The following is a 15,307-nucleotide window of genomic DNA, read 5'->3' on the forward strand; positions in this document are numbered from 1 at the left end:
AATGGCCAACAACTCCATGAAAGAAAAAGAAAGGAAAAGGATAGAGAAAAGCGAGGAAAAAAGATGGAAAAAGGTTAGCACGCGCGAACTGTTGCCGCAACATTGTTGCCTCGTTTAGCCAACACATTACAAAAAGGTAGAGGCCCGCCGGGGCCGGTATTCGCCCTCTTCCCCTCCTCCTCCTATGAGATACTTTCACAACCGGATGAAATTTTTAAATTTTTAATTCTCAACAGTTTTACCTGAAGGCGGGTCGTAGCAATTCTTCGTCTGAATCACTCCCTGGTTCTTTTATGACGGGAACATCAGGGCATACCGTGGTACTGAAACAATAACGATAACGATAACAATCTTAAATGCCTTAAGTCGTAAACAGAGTTAGTTCCTCATTTACTTCTACCGCCTTTTCCCGCAACCAAAGTTAGTTCTGAATGCCCAATGTTGCCTTAGATTGCAAGTCATCTTAACTCATGGCGATTTAGGCTTTTTTTTTTCCTTCACCCTCTTAGCATTAATAATTGTACTTCCTTTTACCTCGATTTGTCATTGAATAGATCCTTGGCTTTCGCATTTGAAGGACGACGATTCTGCCCTGTCTTTGTTGGTGTGTTCTCAGCAGAGCTAAGCTCTTCAAACGACATGGTCAGATCTATCACATCGACATCTTTCTCTTTGTCTTCTTTCTATAATATAGGGAAAACAAGGCAGTTGCATTATTATCGTTCTCGGTATTTTTTGTTTATCGCTACTTTATTATTTATTGTCATGCCAGGAGAAACGTACCGATGAATTACGCCGTCTTTTAATCCTTTTAGCCGCATTCAAGTCGTTCGATTCCTTTGGCGTGCTATCTTCGTCGGCTGATTCCTCTGAAATGGTTATGATTTCTTCCCGATCATCCTTACGAAAAAGATGAAACTGGGGATCACAAAAAAGCAATTTTCTCCATCAACTGACAACAATAAAAATAAAAGCCTTCTTTTTCCCATTTCATACTCCAGCCAGGGTCCAAATATTTACTGGGAAGAATCAACATGGATATCAAGATCATTACAAGTTTCCATCATTGAAATAACTTTCCTCACCTGTCGCTCGCCCCTCCAAACAGGAACTCCAGGGTTGAATTCTTCTTCGCTCCAACATTCCATTTCAGGAATTTGCCTTCTTCTCTTCCTTTGTGTCTGAAAAAAAACGAACAAAAAGGATGAACAGGATTTTACAGAAGTATGAAAGGCACATTTACCAACTGTTCAATTTTATTTGTAAAACTCTAAAATAAAAACTTTAGGCACTGCCTACAAGCTCCGCTATAGTGCGTTCCATTATAACCCGACCCTCATAAGGTTCCCCGGCTTCACTGTCGAAATCCTGTGGGGAATCCTCAGTGCATGGGGGGAGCAACCCGGCCTCGTTAAATGACTGCGGTATAACGAAATATACAGTTTAATATAATGGACAGACCGTTTTCCAGGAGCGTTGATTAAAGACATTCTCTTGAGATTTCTTTGTTGGTAACCGCTCTTTTTTCAAAACCGCCGTCTTCCTCTCCACAACTACTACATTATCATCTGAGGTACTGGCTGGCAATTTTGTGGCATCAGCATAACTACCGGTACCCTGTAAAAAAGGTGTATCATGGTTTCGTCAACTTTTTAGCATCACATATTATTTTAAACTCCCCTTCCCCTCCCCCCCCCCCTCCCCCTCTCCGACAGGTCTTCCCTAGTTATGGATATGGCATTGTATTATCCAATGGTATTCTTCAGGAACATTGAAAACATTAGAAACATCTATTTACCGTATTTGTAGGGACAATAGCCACATAATGGTTTCCAGTATGCCCCAAAAATATTGTGCCAAAACAGATCCCTGAGCTTGGCCTCACTGTTCTCATACAATCCTCCTCTTCCTGTAAATAATAAAATACTTTTTAAGCCTTATTAAGTGGTCCCTCAGGCGCCACTTCATAAATTACCCTGTATTCTTGCTGAATGGTCGTGGTCGTCGTCGTCAGTTCTTGGCCTGCAACCCCAGGCGTGTTTCTGGAGTCACAGGAAGCCCAAGCAGCAGGGCAAGGCAGGTTTGAGTGGACGAGTGTGAAGTCGTGATGACGTCACAGGGACACAGGACACTCAGGCGGTGGAGTAACAGGAAGACCAGGCAGCAAGTCAAGGCATAATGTATTTTTCAATTGATTTTATTCAATATATATTGGATAGTGGAGTGAGGTGTGATGCCGTGATGACATCACAGGGGCACAGGAAGCCCAAACGATGGAGTCACCGGCCGCCCAAGCGGCATGTTTTCCTTTTTTTTTCATTGGATGGTGGGGTAGATAAGCGGTGACGCCAATGAGGACGTCACAAAGTGCCATTTGTAAAGGGCTTCTTGTTACATTAAATTTTCGCGATGCGTTAAGCGCCTGCTTGCGTGTACTTGGGAAGACTTGCGATGACTTGCGATGACTTTCTTGCACTTTGATGGAGCTCAAAATCCACACACAAGTAGACGCAAGTTTTTCACCGTTTGGCCACCCAAGGCAAGTGAACGCAAGTGAACGCAAGTTGGTCTCTTTAGCGCGAGTGCAAGTGTGCACTGAAGTGGCTTTTTTTGAAACTTGCGTCCAACTTGCGTCTACTTGCGAGTCATCAGAAAATGTGTGTGGAGACGAGTTGTCTTATCTTCACGGTATTATTGTTTTTGATTAAGAATCGTCTTACCCCGTGTACAGTGAGTACAACGATTTCCTGGTGCATCACATCCGAGAATGCTTGGATAACCATGTTGGTTGCGAATTCGCCTCGTAATTTTGTGATAGCCTCTTCCCATTGAACGGGCTTTTTCTTGTCTATGAAGTCCTCCTCGCAGACGAAGCCAAGACGGTCGTTCCCCGCATGCTGTTGATTCATATTATTTGTGATTAAGCGAGGGGAATAGCTTGTCGAACTAATATTTATTTATTGATATTCGAATGATGAGCTGATAAAATACATTATAGATCGTTTTCACGTGACGTCATCATTTTCTAAAATCCAAAACTAAAGAGGCAGGAAAGTTTTTATCCTCATCATGCATAAGAGGCGGTAAATTTGTATCCAGCTCAATAGCGTGCTTCGTTTGGAAACCAGACCATTTTGAATTTCTGAGTTATAGCGGTGCGTGACACGAGGCGACGATCAAGTTTATTGAGAAATATATATTTATCTCACGGTTTTGAGCCTTTTTAGAATTTAAAGCATTAGGAAAAGTGCTTAAGTAAATAGCTGTCTGTTCAGTACAGATGATCCCTCGCCTAGATAGCCAAAGTAAATAACAGATGTTGACACTATTTTCCGGCCTCCATATTTGTGCACCAACATGGCGTTTTCATACTGGGCTCTGTAAATTTCTGCGGAACATTTCGACGAATATCTGAAGTTTGGGGAAACGGACGGGCCTAAAACTTGGAGAAGTGTCTTCTTCATTTATCTTCTACAACATCACGAATTCTTGACTTTTTCCACTGGATGGTTTTCGATTTATTTTTTTATTTATTTTATTGCGTGACAGTGAAAACGATCCTGCCTGGAAGCAGCGCAAAACATTTCACGTCATGTCCGCCATTTGTTGTTTTTTCATGGGTTTCTCAATTGCGACTCTTTTAGTCCATACTCCAGGGTGTTTCTAAAACGAAGACCCAAAAACGAAGACCTAAGACCTAAGACCCACTGATCTGAAACGAAGACCCCGTGATCTAAAACGAAGACCCTGTGATCTAAAACCAAGACCCACTGATCTAAAACGAAGACCCTGTGATCTAAAACGAAGACCCTGTGATCTAAAACGAAGACTCACTGATCTAAAACGAAGACTCTGTGATCTAAAACGAAGACCCACTGATCTAAAACGAAGACCCAACTCAAAAGTGTTAAAACGATGCCATTGTATAAGCTCTGAGTACGTGTTCTCGAAACTCCTCACAAGTAATAATATAGCGATGTTTAGTGTGATGTCACCTACTGTTACTACAGTAATATGGAAAAAGTTAACAACAAGTAATTGAACTTTACATTAAGTAGACATATAATTTAATTTCTTCGTGAGGAGTTTCGAGCTTCACTCAGTCGGAATAAAAAAAGTTGAAATAGAAAAAGCTGTGTTGAAGCATATTTTGTAACAATTTAAACTTTATTTTCATGATCGTCTTATTGTATGCAAAGTATTTTAATGCACGATGCTTAAAAAGTTAGATAGCAACTTGAAACGTGGAAACCAAATTAAGTGTCGCAAACAACCTTGTCCCTCTCGGTTAATGTAAAGAACTAACCCACGACAAATGGCATTGGGCGATAGCCGAATTTCCGCCGATGTTGTTGGAAACACGAGGTCTGTGTTTGCGGATCTTTCTTGTGAAGTTGTAATTGTTGTTGTTGTTAGTTATCTTAACGTAATGATACGTATTGTTAGTTTTTCCGCGGTTAGCCAGCACGGGTTAGTGTAAAGGACCGCGGAAACTGCGGTGTCCGTTGCTATCAGTTTATCCAACAATCGAATTTAGCTAGCCTGAAGTATGTACCGCAAGTATTTACCACAAGCTTTTCCGCCGTGGTTGATGAGAGTGTTAGGATCACGTTTGTAAAATTTTTCAAGCTCTTTGACCAATCATAGCTAGCCAAGAGCATATACAAACGCCAGTTTTTGAGAGACCTAGAGAGAGTTGGCTGCTGGCAACGGCAGAGTGCTGAAGTTCCACGCCAGAATAAAGAAGTTTAATCTCCGAAGCTGTGTCTAAAAAATCTGTCACGTAATAGCTGTCATAGTTGTCACTTTTAGTCATGTTATTGATGTATAGATTACCATTTGTCTAAAAACACAGCCTGCTTGCGTGAGAAGGCAAATGGTGTGGCCTTTTGAGGTGGTCCATTTTTGTGGGTTTTACCCAAACGAGCAGACTCCACCAATAAAATTTTGTCTGCTTTGCGGGAACATGTTCAAATGATAATTACGTTCTGTTTGCCATATTACTGTAGTAACAATGGGTGACATCACACTAAACATCGCTATATTATTACTTGTGAGGAGTTTCGAGAACACGTACTCAGAGCTCACATTCAGAAATTCCACTGTTCCACCGTTCCCACAATTCCATAATATACAATGGCATCGTTTTAACACTTTTGAGGTGGGTCTTCGTTTTAGATCAGTGGGTCTTCGTTTTAGATCACAGGGTCTTCGTTTTAGATCAGTGGGTCTTAGGTCTTAGGTCTTCGTTTTTGGGTCTTCGTTTTAGAAACACCCCATAATCAGTGGGTCTTCGTTTTAGATCACAGGGTCTTCGTTTTAGATCAGTGGGTCTTATAATTAGGTCTTAGGTCTTCGTTTTTGGGTCTTCGTTTTAGAAACACCCCATAATCCACTTTGTCTGTAGAAAGCGAGGCGTAATTGAATGGCCATCAGTCTAGGATATAAAAGTAAAACGAGTACGGAAAGACTTCTTTCCTATCTATTTCTTTGCTCGTAATGACTATCAATGAAAATACTTACATCAAAGCGATGACTTAATAGATAGTCAAATGTCGCCTCCTTTAAGCACGCACGGTCTTGTTTCAGCTGGTGTGCAGCTGCCGAAAAAAAGCAGCTTCCATCTCCTTTTGGATTGAAGGAGACAATAAAGCCTTGCTGTTTCAGTCGACTGCGAAATGATTCCATAGCCACGATAACAGAACAGAAAGATGAGTCCCGGGAGATGAGCAAGTATTTGACAGCAGGAAACTGCATTTGGTGCTGTCAATCAAAGCAACACGCCCAGACAATGTAGCTAGCCGGCTAGATTCGAATCTTGTGGGCACATAAAGCTACAGAATATCCTCTGAAATAATTTGAAATTAATTTTGAATAATTTTTCGACCCTCGACTAGTTACCCTCGACCCTCGACTATTTACCCTCGACCCTCGACTAGTTACCCTCGACCCTCGACCCTCGACCCTCGACCAAAAGGCAAACTCGTTATATAGTTGTATTCTAGTTAAGTGCGTTACCCGTAAATGTTGTACATGTATGAAGCAAAGGTTAAGTATTACATGTGGTAAGCACTGAAATAAAGAAAACTATGCGCAAAAACAGTTTACTGTTAGAAACGAGTTTACAAAAATGTTTACAGCTGTTTAGGCCCATTCATATTGAATTTCACTATACTGACATCGACGGTTTTCAAAACTTCCTTCTTTTCCCTGATAAAATAAAATTTCACTAGAAATTAAAAGAATCTTAAAGGTGCCTTGTATGTTTATTTTTCATGGCATTCCAAGCAACTGACACATGGCAAAATAAGAAATCCTCGTACAAAAAGATTTTAATACTGCGACTAAAATTTTGTTATATTATAAACAAGTTACTCAGTAAAAGACAAGAGATTGTCTTGATAATTTCTTGCTAAAAGATATTAACGAAAAGCAAATTTGAGTTACATCCCTCTACAACTGTTTGGACATATCAATTGCTTAGAAGAAGGTCAGATAAATATCAGCTCTCAAGTACTCTCTGTGAATTTCAATGTTCGTTGAATTGAAAATAGTATAAATTTCGGAAACTAAAGATCAAAGAAAAATGTGTTCCGATAATTATATCCGGTCAAGATAATTTCTTTGTGAATTTTTGTGTGGTTGTAAGTACAATGTGCAAATATCACTAAAGCTGAATATACAAGGTCTACGAATACTGATCGAGACAATCTCTGGAAGTTAAACATTTATATTTCTTTTTAATTTCGAAATGCAGTCAAAAACGAATCTAAAAGCGGCTTTTTATGCTTTGTTGAAATAATGCAAGGCTTTGAAATAAAATTGTCGCGCAATAAGAGATTGTAACACTTATGGTTGCATTCCACGATACTTTCCATTGGAATAATAGTGAAGTAAATAGCTGTTGGGACAGTTTATCACCATAAGTCTCCTCCCATCTGTTAATCTTTTAAACTTAAATAAACACGAAGCTGTTAACTATGTTCTATAAGATATAGAAAGATGATAATACTATCAGTTTCTGTTATATAGTTATATAGTTGTATTCTAGTTAAGTGCGTTACCCGTAAGTGTTGTACATGTATGAAGCATAGGTTAAGTATTATATGTGGTAAGCACTGAAATAAAGAAAACTATGCGCAAAAACAGTTTACTGTTAGAAACGAGTTTACAAAAATGTTTACAGCTGTTTTGGCCCATTCATATTCACTATACTGACATCGACGGTTTTCAAAACTTCCTTCTTTTCCCTGATAAAAATAAAATTTCACTAGAAATTAAAAGAATCTTAAAGGTGCCTTGTATGTTTATTTTTCATGGCATTCCAAGCAACTGACACATGGCAAAATAAGAAATCCTCGTACAAAAAGATTTTAATACTGCGACTAAAATTTTGTTATATTATAAACAAGTTACTCAGTAAAAGACAAGAGATTGTCTTGATAATTTCTTGCTAAAAGATATTAACGAAAAGCAAATTTGAGTTACATCCCTCTACAACTGTTTGGACATATCAATTGCTTAGAAGAAGGTCAGATAAATATTCAGCTCTCAAGTACTCTCTGTGAATTTCAATGTTCGTTGAATTGAAAATAGTATAAATTTCGGAAACTAAAGATCAAAGAAAAATGTGGTCCGATAATTATATCCGGTCAAGATAATTTCTTTGTGAATTTTTGTGTGGTTGTAAGTACAATGTGCAAATATCACTAAAGCTGAATATACAAGGTCTACGAATACTGATGGAGAAATCTCCAATCTCTGAAAGTTAAACATTTATATTTCTTTTTATTTCGAAATGCAGTCAAAAACGAATCTAAAAGCGGCTTTTTATACTTTGTTGAAATAATACAAGGCTTTGAAATAAAATTGTCTCGCAATAAGAGATTGTAACACTTATGGTTGCATTCCACTATACTTTCCATTGGAATAATAGTGAAGTAAATAGCTGTTGGGACAGTTTATCACCATAAGTCTCCTCCCATCTGTTAATCTTTTAAACTTAAATAAACACGAAGCTGTTAACTATGTTCTATTGACGTGAATTCGCTGTCATTTCATGCAAGCCTTGGAGAACTTCAGGTCGAGCTTTCACCATCTATCGCTTTACAGTACAACAAAGGTAAGAGTGGCTTTTCTAAACTCTCTTTTTCAAACGTGAATTTCTAATCTTACAGCCAGTAAAAAGGTACGTTGGAACCAGGTTTTCCTCATTTCACGAAGTTCCTTCTCAACGTACATTTTCGGAATTTCTTTTCTTGACAATCATGAATGCCGTTAAAAAATGTATTTCTTAGCTGCATTTGATCGATAGGGAAAACGGATTTCCACAATTTTCAGTGAAATTTTTGCGCTATTGACACTTTATACAACAAAAGTGACAAATACTTGTGAAAAAATTGTACGTGGCAAATCTGTTACAAAACAGTTTGCCTATACTAACAGAAATTTGCTAAATGAAGTTAGGAACATCTCCGAGCTGTGATCGTTATTCGTGGCCACTCCCATGAAAATTTACTTCACCTTCTTATATGAATGCCCCATAACTCAAACTTTTGCCAATGGGTAATGAGCTTGTGGAACCAATATTTTTCAAGCCCTCAATCATTATGTTGCTATTCCAAAATATCACATCTTTCTTTCGTGGGTAAACAAAATCTCTCCCAGCTTTTAGTTAATGAAAAGATCCTTTGTGAACGTAGAATTGCTTTTAAAGATAACACACTGAGGAAATTCAGTGCAAAATGGACAACACTATGTGCATGAGTTGCGCCAAATATCTATGTGCCACTTCTACTTATTTATTTTCCTTTTTCATTTTTGTTTTGGTGTAAGAGATATTAATATTGTTAGTAATGTAAGTATTGCAAGAAGTATTAGTAGTATAAAAAAAACCCAGTGTTATATTTTGTAGTAACTTAATATTGTAAGTTACGTCAGTATTTGCAAAATAAAGGAAAAATAAAAGAGTCTGACGCGGCAGTTCGTCTCGGCCAAGAGATTCGATCTTCAGAGACCTTTCAGAATTCAAGTTATTTGTTCGTCAAATTATTTGTTTCCTAGCTACCTCAACGACCAAAATGTTTTGCAATATTCGGTCAACTTAAATTCTAAGTCAGAATTTTTTGCCACAAAGTTGTTTGAGATATTAAAAACACTGGGTAAACAATACAAGAAACCGCGCAATTTCTTCCCTGATCCCATGGAAATAAGCGGCAAGAGCAGAAACAGATATCATAAAACTTTCTTGTTTAGATTGAAGACAGCAAAGATTATGCATGTATTATAATGGTAACCCAATAAAGTTTTAACTTACACCAGAGCTAGGAGAATATGTGAACTCGTGGATTGAGTCCGGCCTTTCCCAGACAATGCGTTTCCGTGGTGATTTCACAGGATTTATTGCTGAGTATCCATGATGAAAGCTGGTTACATAAATACATTCTTTATTCAAGATTCCAAAAAAAAAAAATCAAACATTTGCTACAAAAGAAATCTTGAAAACTGTAGATAGTAAGAGGTTAATCCCATGGAAACACCAGGAAACAAATATTTCTCTAAACCCATCTCGTTACGTTCAAGTCATTAACACTCAACGCACCAGCTGTATTTTCGTAAGCCGTGTCACTACAAAACACTCTATAACGTTGAATATATTTGTTGCAGATCAGTGATGGGTATCAAGTTCCATGTGTTCTTTTTGCTGAGTGTTTTCGTGACCATTGTCAGGTAGATACAACACTGACGAGATCAGTAACATTCCACACCAGTGCATGTTTGATATAGATCTCCACGGGTAAAAGAAGCTTCCGTCGCCCATAGCCATTTTAAAGTGATTAGTACGTAATTTTAGGGTAAATTAGCATTATTTTGCCGACATGGAGCAGAAACCTGGGTGTGAGTGTAGAGCGTTGTAAAAAAAAAAAGATTAGGAAATTGCGACATTCCCTTCCCACCCGTGAATGTGAGGAAAATTTACCTTTTGTCCTCTCTTTAGCGAGCTTCGTTTTCCTTTACTTTATTCCATTCCATTCCTGTCTATTCCATTTCTTTTCTAAGTGGTCTAAGTTCTAGTTTCTCCTTTGTTGTTTTTCTCAGCGTGCGAGGCGAACACCCGCTGCCGGATCTCTTTGGAGTCGTGACTGATGGTAAATTGTACCAGCGATATCCTCCTCAAAATGCAGATGACAATTGGCTCGGAAGAGCTAAACAGATCGGGAGTGCAGGCTGGACCAACTTTAAGCACCTGTTCTTCCACCCGGACGGCACCTTGTATGGTGTGTGGGGTAACAAGTTCTACAAAGCACCACCTCCACGCTCGGCGTCTCAGAATTGGATCGCTCAAGCGACGCTTGTCGGCTCCGCAGGGTGGGACGTCTTCCAGTTCCTGTTCTTTGATCCCAATGGGGTTCTATATGGGGTAACAGATGGCAAGTTGTACAGGCGGTCTCCCCCAACACACAGCCAAGACAACTGGCTTGGATCTGCCGAACTGGCAGGAGCAGGTGGCTGGAACGTCTTCAAATTCCTTTTCTTCGATCCCTGCGGGGTCCTGTACGGCGTCGAAAACGGCAAGATTCATAAGAGGTTTCCTCCCCTTGATGCAAAGGACAACTGGTTGGGAACATCCACGCTCGTTGGCACTGCAGGATGGAGTAGTTTTCAGCACCTCTTCTTCATGACGGATGGTCAGTTGTATGGTGTTCACAGCGGAAAGTTCTACAAGCGTTCCCCTCCAGCTCATCACTTAGACAACTGGCTGGGTTCTGCAAAGTTGATTGGCTCAGGTGGCTGGTCCGTGTTTAAATTCCTGATGGCTCCTTTGACTCCTTTGGTTCACGAGTGAAGGACAGTCGCCATGGAAACTAAGAAGTCCCCTGAAGTGTTGTCCCACAGAAGGACCATTCCTGATTACTTACAACTGTAGGATTAAGATTTAGTCTGTACTATTAAATAAAAAGTAAGGGCTGATGGATGAAAACAAGTTTTTCTTCCCTTGTATGATGTAATAAGTAAATAGAAATAAAGGGGAATAAAGATCAGTTATAATTTCAGTTTTTCTTGGTTTATTTTAATCTTTCAATCTTGGTTTATTTCAATCTTTGTAGAAAAAAAAAAGATTATTAGCAGATTCACACGAAAGTTAGAAATTTCGAGGCAAATGAAAGGTATAGACTATATATATATAGGAGAAAGGAACACATATTGTGCATTTTTACCTTTCGACACACCCATCCGAAAAATTGGTTTTTGCCCTGAGCGGGACTCGAACCCACGCCTCCCTGATTACTAGTCGGGCATGCTAAGCCACTACACCATCAATTTCAGATTCAGATTCGCCAACTATTATTATTCAATCATAATCAAAGGCGAAACATCAAGGAACGTTTTTTTTTTCACTTTGCCGAAACGATGCGTTCATGTCACGAAAATCGCCATAGTGTGGCGAAAAAGGCGCCATGCTATTGAGCCTTGTTTTGATAGCATAAATATCAGACTATTAGTAGGTAATTTAGTCTGGTTAAGTGACGAGGAAATCACGAATCCACATCTCTCAGCTAGCGTTAAAAATCGTGAGATCTGCGTACGAGAGCAGCGCATCGTACCAGGCTTACATGCGAACTTCACTTTCAACTTGGCTTTTTCACAATGTAAACAAAAATACCTATTCTAGCCATGAAGGAATAAAGTTGGAGAAGAAAAATAGAGGCCAGGTACATCAACAGTCAAAGGCTTTGGAAGCGAACTCGTGATATTTAAAATGATGATGCGAACGGCTGACTGGTGTCCTCATCACTTAGAGTTTGCATTAAACAAATGCAGTTCAACCTCGCCATATCGTAAACTCTCCGGCCTCATCTGAATGGTTAGTCGGTAGTCCAATCGTAGGTAAATCAAACGATATTTTTTTTACAAAAGGTAAGCGGAAAATTAGCTATAGCTTTCTTAAGAACTTTTCAAAGTCACATAAGAGCCTTTGAGACATTTTTTCTCTTCAAGCTCGGCTTTCATACTTCAACTTCTCGGCAATTATATGCTTCTTAATTTACTCGTGCAGTAAGAATTTTACTTTGCCGTTTAGATATAATTTAAATATGCTATTCCATTTGCTCGAATGCTAGATACAAATAGCTGTCTATTTCGTACTTTTATCGTCATTTCTTTGGTTGTTGCTTGTCGTGTTCCAGATTTTTGGTATTCCGGTGTGGAACAGGAACCCATTCAAGTGCACCTGCTCTATTACGGTGCATGTAAGTGACACACAGTGTCCAGTTACACAGGCTGGTAACAGGGCTTCACAAGTTCGCGGGAAAAAAAACTATAGCTACCTTATTTCAGGCTTGACTCTTCTAAAAAAATACCCAATTTAAAAGTAGAATACACAAACCCTACCCTTTTTCGGACAAAAATGACTAAACTCCATACTAAAACTCCATCCTAAAATCCACACTGGTTGGATCTGCAGGATGAAGTGGTTTGCAGCAGCTTTTCGTCTTGGAGGATGATCAGTTGTATGGTGGAGTGGAGTGGAGTAGAGCGGAGCGGAAGTTGAGTGGAGCGGAGTAGACCAATTCCGATATATTAAAATTCAGCTTAAAACAATAGACCTCAGTACGAGGCTCTTGGGGATAACTAGAGAGTTTGTGGGGTTTATTCCCCAGAGCCGTCTATTGTTTTAGGTTGAATTTTAATATATCGAAATTGGTCTGTTGAGTGGAGAGGGCTGGAGTGGAGCGGAATGGAATGGAGTGGAGTGGAGTGGAGTGGAGCTGAGCGGAGTGGAGTGAGTGTATTGGAGTGAAGTGGAATGGAGTGGAGTGGAGTGGAGTGGAGTGGAGTGGAGTGGAGTGGAGCGGAAGTTGAGTGGAGTGGAGTAGACCAATTTTGATGTATTAAAATTCAGCTTAAAACCTCAGTACGAGGCCCGTGGGAATAACCAGAGAGTTGGGTTTATTCCCCAGAGCAGTCTATTGTGGAATGGAGTGGAGTGGAGTGGAGTGGAGTGGAGCGGAGTGGAGTGGAGTGGAGTGGAATGCGCGGAGTGGAGTGGGTGTATTGGAGCAGAGTAGAATGGAGTGGAGTGGAGTGGAGTGGAGTGGAGTGGAGTGAAGGGGAGTAGAGTGGAGTGGAGTGGAGGGGAGTAGAGTGGAGTGGAGTGGAGTGGAGTGGAGTGGAGTGGAGTGGAGTGGAGTGGAGTGGAGTGGAGTGGAGTGGAGTGGGGTGGGGTGGGGTGGGGTGCGGTGCTTTGCGGTGCGGTGCGGTGCGGTGCGGTGCGGTGCGGTGCAGTGCAGTGCAGTGCATTTCAGTGCAGTGCAGTGCAGTGCAGTGCAGTGGAATGGAACAGCAAGTGCCTGGGCCCGCATGTTACTGGCTACGGCCCTTAACATAGAGTGTGCTACACAGTAAATTAAAAATAATAGAAATAAAGGAAGGACTACTCAACCAAAGACAACGGACAAACAAAATGCGTGTCTTACCTTAATTCATAACACACCAACATACACTTTTTCTTTAGTCCGGGATTGCAATGTAAACAGAAGATTATGTTTAGCCTGTCATTTGATGGACATTTTAATTTCAATTCAAACAATTCCTTTATCTTGTCTTAATTGGGAAAAAGCAAGCTACTGTCAGTTGTTGCCATAATGGCACTCTGAATAGAATTGCTAAGTAAGGAATGTGGATGGAATAAAGATTACATTTAACATGTTACAAATCTAAGTGGCTATGAGCCACTGCACGTGCAAAACACATCGAATATAAACAGTGGCAGTGAATTTCGAAGCTCGTCTAGACCTGTTCAGTGCGTCTATCGGTCTGAGAACTTGCTCATGATAAAATATGTAACGCCCGCGTTCAATATCCAGATGAAAACACACAAAATTAGCCGCCGTCGTTCGCGTTCTCCAAAATACGCATAACTTGATTTCACGTCATTAGGGAGCTTACGAAACGAGGACGACGACGGCTGCGAGGACTTCATTTAAAAATACGAGTTCGCGTTATTCATATCACTACGAAACTATATCATGTAGTTCCGCGTTAAAAATGTGTAGTAACTGTCGAGGAATTAAACCGGTATGAGTGAGTTGGAAGCGTAGAGAGAGAACTGAAAATTAATCGTCATGTGCTAACGTCCTCCAAAGAACCTTGAATTTGGTCATTTCACGTCGTCATTTAGGAGATGACGGCAAAGAAATGTACGAATGTGTAAAACGCACGTGCAGAGCGTGCAGAGCCATTGTTTTTGCTCACTAAACCTATTGTTTTGTAGCGTCGTCGTTGCCGTCGGCGTCGTCGTTTCGTAAGCTCCCTACTGTTTTGCAGAGGACGGCTAAGAAATCTACAAAGATTTATGACGCACGTGCACAGCTATTGTTCTGCATAACAGATCAGAATCGAAACTTTGAGGAATTAATGCCGGGTTATGCAAAGTAATTTGCAGTGTACAACCTGTTAAACGGTCATTTACAGAAAGTGGCCGGGTGACCGCTTAATAGAGGTTGACCGTTAAAAAGACGTGATAAAAATGTAGCGCGATATTGGACATATTGGGATAAAATTGAACAAAAAAACAAAGGTAAAGCGCGCAATCTTCATTTATAGTTCGTAAAAAATGTACGGTGAAATACATATATAAGTCGCTGCATGTTCTAAGGGGTCCACGCACTAGCCAACAGCTAGGTTTTATAGTAATGTTGTACATAAGTCTAGCGTCGAGAGTCTTTGCCTTAAAGTAGATCATTGACAGTTTTGGCATCAGCTCATTTTCAACATGAAGTGAAAAAATTGGTTATGGTCGTCTGTGATACGTAACTTAATTTGGTGGAGCATGTCAATGACTTTTGTTCAGCGCCAGCGTAAGGTCCTCGTGACCACAAAACTGTACTCCGGGTGACCACCTAACGCCGTTGTAGCAAGGTGATCGTTTGACAGAGGCAAATAACCGTAAAATTAGCCAGTAGGGAAGTTTGAAAGGTGACCGCGTCCGCTTAATAGAGGTGACCGCTTAATGGAGGTCAAACAGTAAATATCTGAAGCGAAATTCGGGAATGTGAATAGTGACCTCTTAATAGAGGGTGACCGCTTAATAGAGGGCCGCTTAAGAGAGGTTTGACTGCATAATGATTGCTATGAAAGAGCTCGCAACGAAATTCCTTACTTGTTTTCTGCTGCCTTTGCTTGTCATAAGCAGTTGCATTTGTGCGAAGACTTATAGACATTTGCGTCCAAAATGATCGACCTTACAAATTTTTTTTTAACTTGCCATGCAGTAAAAATGGTGTCACCCGGCTCGTTTTCCAGG

General features: G+C 40.1%; 1 protein-coding gene across 1 annotated transcript; it reads left to right on the plus strand.

Annotated features, from left to right (window-relative positions):
- Positions 1-8,017: 8,017 nt before the first annotated feature.
- Positions 8,018-11,054, plus strand: LOC138044182 (tachylectin-2-like). Its single transcript, XM_068890874.1, has 3 exons — positions 8,018-8,122; positions 9,667-9,729; positions 10,099-11,054. The coding sequence occupies exons 2-3, from the start codon at positions 9,674-9,676 to the stop codon at positions 10,844-10,846; spliced, it is 804 nt and encodes a 267-aa protein (XP_068746975.1). The 5' UTR covers positions 8,018-8,122; positions 9,667-9,673; the 3' UTR covers positions 10,847-11,054.
- The last annotated feature ends 4,253 nt before the right edge of the window (positions 11,055-15,307 follow it).

Source organism: Montipora capricornis, chromosome 3, assembly GCF_036669925.1.
Source record: "Montipora capricornis isolate CH-2021 chromosome 3, ASM3666992v2, whole genome shotgun sequence".
In the NCBI taxonomy this organism is placed as follows: Eukaryota; Metazoa; Cnidaria; class Anthozoa; order Scleractinia; family Acroporidae; genus Montipora; species Montipora capricornis.

Excerpts from the sequence above, each read along its gene's own strand:
- LOC138044182 (XM_068890874.1), top strand. The coding sequence starts at position 9,674 with ATGGGTATCAAGTTCCATGTGTTCTTTTTGCTGAGTGTTTTCGTGACC. Across the intron at positions 9,730-10,098 it reads GTTTTCGTGACCATTGTCAG|CGTGCGAGGCGAACACCCGC; the intron begins GTAGATACAACA and ends TGTTTTTCTCAG.